We start from the raw sequence: 6,954 nt of genomic DNA, 5'->3' as shown, positions 1-6,954 counted from the left end.
AAAGACGCTACAAAGTGGATTATTTTACAAACATTCTTAAGAAATAACCTTATTAACTTTATCATAAACACAAAAGTTAAAAATCTTACAATTAGACAATGATTCAATCATATTGAAAACAATAGATATCTCTTTCCTAGTAAATCTTTAACTAACCAAAAGAAGTTATCACAATCTATCTATACCTAGTATTTAAAAAGGAACACCATAGATTATTAGAAACTATGTGGCATCTGATTATTAGAAGCCATGTGACATCTCTCCTTTCACCCATCATTTTGTTTTGTTTTTTTTTTTTCAAATTTTCTTTATTGTCTCTATGATTTACAACTTCTAATGCTTTTTCAACTCCATTTTCCTTATTCAACATCAAGTTATTAATAGTCTAATATACCCATTAGTCTCTTCCACTCTAACCCTTTAACATCCAATATTTTTATATTTTTCCAACCACTATTTAATTCATATATTACCAAAAATCAGAAATATTCACTAATTAAAATTTCAAAAGACATTTAAACAACCACTATACAACCGCCCGTTCTATGAACGGGCTCAAAAGCTAGTTTATATTCAATTACATTAACAAAAGTAAATTTCGCTTTCATGGTAAATCTTTGACTAACAAGTGTAATTTATAAATCCATAATTGACCTTGCAAGCACTCAAAAGCCTAATGACATCCACTTTAGAACCATTTTTGGGTGTTTTATGTAGATTTATCCATCATAATTCACAATTAATTTACTTATTATTGCCGCCCTTTGAATTTTATTCGCAGCTTTCCAAAGTTGAAATTAATTACTCTAATCAAATTAATTAAGTACGGAGTAGAATACAAAACAACCATGAAGAAAGCAAAACCAAAGAAGAATCACAGCAACACTCCAAACTTGTTTGTTGCCTTCTCAAAGCAACCTCCCCCCACCTTTCACTTCATCTTCCCCTTCATTTTTCTCTTTTCTCAACTCTTTAATCATCACAAAATTCATTCTTATTTTCGCAGAAATTTCTGGGTATTTATTAATGTCAAATTAGTAGCTTCAATTCTAAGCAAACAACAACAAAGATGGTGGGTATTTTTTCTAAGTTCTCTAGCCGAAGTGGGCATCGAAGAACTCAAAGCGCACTTGTGAGAATCCCCCCCTTTTTTATTTTATTTAAGTTCATATTAAGTTTCTGTGATTGCTTGTTTTTCCATTTTTAGGAACTTTTGTTTTAGTTTTGATTATGATTTGATACTTTATGTGGTAAGTAGACCTAATTAGAATTGAATTGGTAAGCTGTCTTATTTACCGTACTGTTTATGTGATTTGGCTTCTTTATTTTACTGATTTCTTTGACCTTTTAAGATGATTTTGCGGGGCTTTCTTAATTTCGGTTGATTTGGTCAGATTTTTGTGTTCCCATTTTGATCTGACTTTCTTATTAGCTTATTTGGATCCATGTGTGATTTGGGTAGTTGAGAAATTTTGATTTTGGGCAACAATTTCATACCTTTTTTAGGGATTTCTATAAGGTTCGTTGTTGGTATATTTGGTCTGTTTGGTGGGTTGCTGTGACCTTGAGTTTCTGGAGAAAATTTTACCAGGTTTAGTCATGTTTCTTATTGTCATTTCAGATCATTGAGTCTGTATAGTTTCCAAATTCGTCCAAAAATCTTTATTGGGTTTCCTTTTAATCATGACTAGAACCTGCTTTTGGTTTGATTTTGCCAAGGATTGGTGTGCTTCATTGATATTGGTATTGTTCTTCAAGTTCATGCTGCTTGTGGTAGATTGTTGCCATTTCAATGTCTGCTAATTGCTAATTGTGATTAATTATTTTCCCGCGATTTTCTTATGTGACTCTGTGCAGGATGTGAGGCAGGCCGCACCACCAAATCCCGAGGAAACTGGGGCCGAAGCTGCACAAACGGCTGTTGTTCATGGTATAGATTTAGGTGTAGAGTTTAAACCTGTTGAACATCCAGTTGAGCCTCTTGACAATGATAAACCAGTCCAGTGTCCACTGCCAGAACCTTCTATTCTGAATGTAAGTTTTAGTTTTGATAATGTCCAGAGTTTCACACTTCTTTGCTAGGTTTCTTGCAATTTCTGGTTGTCATTGATTGTTTTTATACTAGGTAGATTAATCGCTGTCACTTCCTGGTGCTTTGAATTGCCAATCATGTGTGTCCAACTGAAACTGTGTTTTTGCTCTGATTGTTTTCTCATTATTTGTGGATTTAGTTTTTATAAAGGAGATTTTAATAACCTCAATTGTTTGGTATGAAATTCTCAGTTGCTTTGGGTTTTTGGTGTAAGAACACTCTGTTAGCGATAGGCTGTGAGAGTTACATTGAGATAAAGGTGTTTCTTATTCATATTAGGAAGAGGGAAAATCGGAAGTTCTCTTTACCACGGTCCCTTCCTCTGAAGTATATGGATGGGAGGCCCTTTTGGTTCCGACTTCCAAGCAAGCATATTGAAAACAGTGTCTTCTACGGCCCGTTTGGTAGCCGGTAATAAATGGTGGGAATGGGGGTAAACTCTACTGTTATTTGGCAAGAAAGTAACATCATGATGTCCATGGTAATGAAACTTTGCCGCAAACATGGTGTTTTTCTTCGTAGATTTGCATTCCCACCTAATACCACTCTCCAAATGTTAATGGAAATTTATAAAGAAAACGAGAATTTTGAGTGAACTAGCATTTTGAGTGAATGGATATTGATATTCTTACAAGTTTACATATAAATTCATTCCCATTGACACCATTTATGGCCGGCTAACAAAGGGGCCGTTAGAGTTTTAGATAATACTGTGAGGACCTCTACCGTGAAATACACCTTGTTCATTAACATTAGGATGAAGCTGTTTTTTATGAGTGGCATTTTTAGTATTTAGATTATTCTTAACAGGAGAATAAGGTGTATGCCTAAAAGGCTGAAAAGTGAAAACAATCTCTTCTGGCTGATTGGGAACCTTTGTAGGTGCAAACAGTATTTTCTAAGTTCGATGACTAACGAAGTTTCAGTGTGAGGATTGACCAATTTAAGTACAAGTGCATTATCATCTATGGTACATCCTATCAGGTGTTAGTATTGCTCATTCGGTGATTCCTGTTTTAGTGCCTTAAGTATGTAGCTTGAGTTAAGACCCCTTTACTAGTAACTTTTTTTAGTATGTATCAGGTGATTCCTGTTTTAGTGCCTTTAACCTCACCTTTAAGTATGATGAATTGATGATCATATCACCATATAATAATTCAATTTCTAATTTCTATTGATGAGAAATAGATGATGAAAACACAGATAAATTAGTTCAGTCATAATCAATAATGAGAGAGTGATAAGACCAATTTCCTGACCATAGTTAGACATGTGAAGGGATAGTTTAGTTTAATCTTTAAATCATTCATTGGTTTGGTACTTGTCAAATTCAAAAACTTGCTGTCAGAATAGCGTCAACTGCTGAACAATTGAGGTCAAGAATGAAAGCATCTTGCTCGGCAGCAAGACTGCATTAAATATCATTCTATTTCTTTAATCTGATTTATTCTCAGCAAGTGTTTTCTTATAATTGTTGTTGCAAAGCAAGTAACCAACCAACTTTTTATGTTGTTGCATTAAGCGTGCAACAAGTGCTTCTTTTACTTCTTCTTTTTGCTGACTTCGAATGGTAATGAGGTGGATGTCCATTGTTAATTACTATTATATCTTTGGAAAGAAGCCCCTAATCTATTAGTGAATGTATATATGGACATCTGTTCATTAGCTGTAATTGCTGTACCTTATCTTTGTTTTTCTTTTCATAACATTGGCATTGTATCTATATTTTAAAATCATTCTGATATTTTATAGTGCTGCTAAATAACATGCCGGGTTCAGAAGCAATATATGTACATATCATAGATGCTCATAGTTTCCGTGCCCTTGTTTATAAGTGACATAGGCTTCCAAAAGGCCATTCAACGTCAGATTATTTTCATTTTTTAAATGAACATGTGTATCCTATTACTCCCTCTGTCCCAATTTTATAGTCCTGTATTCTATTTCGGGCGTCTCAAATTTAGTCTTATTTCTATTTTTGGCCATTAATTTTCCCACTTTCCCACACTTTCCCACTTTCCTTAAAACCCGTGTTTTTAGTCAAACAAGACTCTAAAACTGGGACGGAGGGAGTATCACTTATGGACGTCATTCTCAAATAGAATATGGATTTCCATCCTATAGTGGCTTAATGATCTGACCAGTATGTTTTGGATTGGTGATATTTCTTCTGCAATTTCTTTTGCCTGCACAAACATATTTTTGTAAAGAATATATAGCTAAGAACTTCCTCATTTAATATGTATCTTATATTTTAACTTGAAAAGGGAAATAATATATTGATTTAAGATTAGACAACATTATTATTTGTGGTACATGTGCTAGGGGCCGTCTTTCTATCCAAGCAAGTGGGATATAATCCACATTTGGTGGAGGTAGAATCATTGAGACAAGATTTCATTATTTAAGGTGGTAGACCACTTCTGGTCCTTTGGTGGCCAGTTTTAATAACTGGGTGTATTTATTGGTTTTTGTTAATAGTCTAAAAATGGATTATATCTAGCAAATAATATGCCAATTGCTGTACAAGTTTCAGTTTTTTGATGGGTAGTAACTAGTAAGTAGACACTTATTAATTATACCAAGTATTTTTTTTTAATCATGTAAGAAGTTAGGCTGTAACTTTGAACACCTGGGATTAATAGACCTCCGTTAAACTCCGCAACAAGTGCCTCCCAGACATGGGTTAATGTCTGGTGTCAAAAAAAGCAATTTTATGAAAAAATTGTATATTCCCCCTGGCCTGATGTGGGCCTTCTGTAAAGATGGCCGTGGCCCGGCCCTACAAGTTCAAAGCAGGGCCCAGGCCCACAGGCTGTCGTACCGGGTCGGGTTGGGTCGTCGTGCCTAGCCTAATTTTACTAAATTTAGCGTGTTTTGTCGTGCTGGGTTGAGATGTGCTGTACCTTTCCCAAAAAATGCGACCTAGGCCCGGCCCATGACTTTGTGCTTGGGCTGGGATTTTTCTGCATGGGTTTGGTTGGGCCTCAGCCCGGCCCTGCCCACAACCATTTTTAGTCTTCTATGATCATGTTCTAGTGTTCTTGAGGCGAAAGAAAGAGCCTGAGTGACAGGGGTCGAATTTGCTGATACTCTACCAAAATGTGTACCGAGAGTAGACCTGTTAAATGGACTGGGTTAGGGTCGGATCAGCCGGACTGGGCCTATCATGTATTTTTAATGGGCTGGGCCGGACCGAAATTATAAGGGCCAAGATGGACCCAACTAAAGTCTGTATGATATCTCATTTAATACATAATCTTATGGTGTTGTAAACAGGATGGAAGAATATGGAAGGAGCGAGTGTCTGCCGTGCGGAGAAGATCCGACGTGCCGGTCGCGACAGAAGGATCAGGGGGCGATTTGATTTCTGAAATAGTAGCCGGTGGTGGTGGGACCACTAATTCACAGCCTCCTCCTGCTCGGCGGAATCGGATGATGCTACCATCAATTAGTGCACCTGAACATAATCTTGTTAATATGCTAGAAGAATGCAAGGCTTCCGGTATGATCATATAGGTATAAATAAATATACATGATGTTACACCCACTGGAAATGAATGAATTCACTTTGTGGCTCAATCTTTTGAAAATCAATACTGAAAACGATCACTGTGAATTCACATCTTTTGTATGTGAAGGAGTTGGTTCTGCGATCCAAGTAGTTGGTAATTTGTCAAACAAACATACAAGTCCTCAGTGAAGCTGCCATTGATGTTTATTTTGTAACTAATGTATTGGAATGTGGAGCTTATTTTTAAAATTATATATGACAAAATTTATTGTTGTACGATTATTTTTTGTTATATATATTATCTTCATTTTTTCGAGGAGCTTGTTTGGTTTTGTTAATAATGTGTGGGAAGGAAAGAGAAAGAAGAGGAAAAGGAAGGAGATTAGCATTTTGGTGTTTGGTTTTTATCAGTAAGAGTAAGAGTAAGGAAGGAGATTAGCATTTTTTCGACGACTAGAATATGCATTTTGGTTATCTTCTTTTTTTGGCAGTTCAAGTTTTATCTGCAGACATAACCCACCACCTAACCACCGTGTGTGGGTAGGAGAAGGGCTAAAGTAGACCTGATCAAAAGGCGGCCCATGCCGCGGCCATAAAAATCTGTCCATTATGTCGGGCCGGCCAAGCTTCGGGGCAAATTTGTGTGCCCAAAACCCGCTATTTTGGCCCCAAAAATAGCGGGCTTTTCGGGCCAAATTTATAACTAAATTTGTTGTTTTTACGTTACCCAAAGCTCGAATTTTAAAAAAAAAGTCCGGGGCGGGTAATATTCTGCCCAAAACCTGGTAAGTGTCCGGTTGGGCTAGGCCCGTGTTCATCAGCTCTAGGCTGAAGGGATAAGTCATGACGGTCCGACCCAGCCTCTGGGCTTGGGCCACATTTGAAAATTTCAGCCTGAAGCCTGACCCGGCACGATGCAGAGTGGGCTCTGTCCGAAGTCCGACCCAAATACTTGCTGATAAATGGTGCAAGTAAACAGTAAAGAAGGAACCTTAGCTTGTGTATCAGAATTTGATCTTAGTATTAAAAACCATATTAACTCCAGACTACTTTACATACTCCGTACATAATTACACAACCATATGCAGAACAGAAAGTAAGTTACAGGGATAGGGGAAGAAGAAAGGCCATGTATCTGCATTCTGCAACTTCTGCAGTAAAGCTAGATTGCCGCCTGTAAAATCTTCACCGGATTTTCGACTATCGGACTCAGAAGATGTTTCCGATGAATTCGGGAGCTCCCGTGGTTCATCCATCGCTTCTTGTGCCATTCATGGTGGTGGTCCTGGTGGACTTGACGCCGTTGATGGTGGTGGAATTTCCTTACACGGTGTCTTACCTGATGCGC

At 37.1% G+C, this 6,954-nt stretch overlaps 1 protein-coding gene across 2 annotated transcripts; it reads left to right on the top strand.

The window, feature by feature from the left end:
* The first annotated feature begins 851 nt into the window (after positions 1 to 851).
* Positions 852 to 5,925, top strand: LOC110801342 (uncharacterized). Of its 2 annotated transcripts, none has more exons than XM_022006692.2 (3): positions 852 to 1,132; positions 1,858 to 2,034; positions 5,372 to 5,925. In XM_022006692.2, exons 1-3 carry the CDS (start codon positions 1,070 to 1,072, stop codon positions 5,609 to 5,611), a joined length of 480 nt encoding a protein of 159 aa, XP_021862384.2. In that variant the 5' UTR covers positions 852 to 1,069; the 3' UTR covers positions 5,612 to 5,925. The 2 variants fall into 2 exon arrangements, with proteins under 2 accessions (XP_021862384.2, XP_021862385.2); XM_022006693.2 differs by lacking the exon at positions 852 to 1,132 and adding an exon at positions 1,550 to 1,743.
* Positions 5,926 to 6,954: the final 1,029 nt, after the last annotated feature.

This window comes from Spinacia oleracea, chromosome 6 (genome assembly GCF_020520425.1).
Source record: "Spinacia oleracea cultivar Varoflay chromosome 6, BTI_SOV_V1, whole genome shotgun sequence".
NCBI lineage: Eukaryota > Viridiplantae > Streptophyta > Magnoliopsida > Caryophyllales > Amaranthaceae > Spinacia > Spinacia oleracea.
This window is presented reverse-complemented; position numbering and strand designations above follow the sequence as displayed.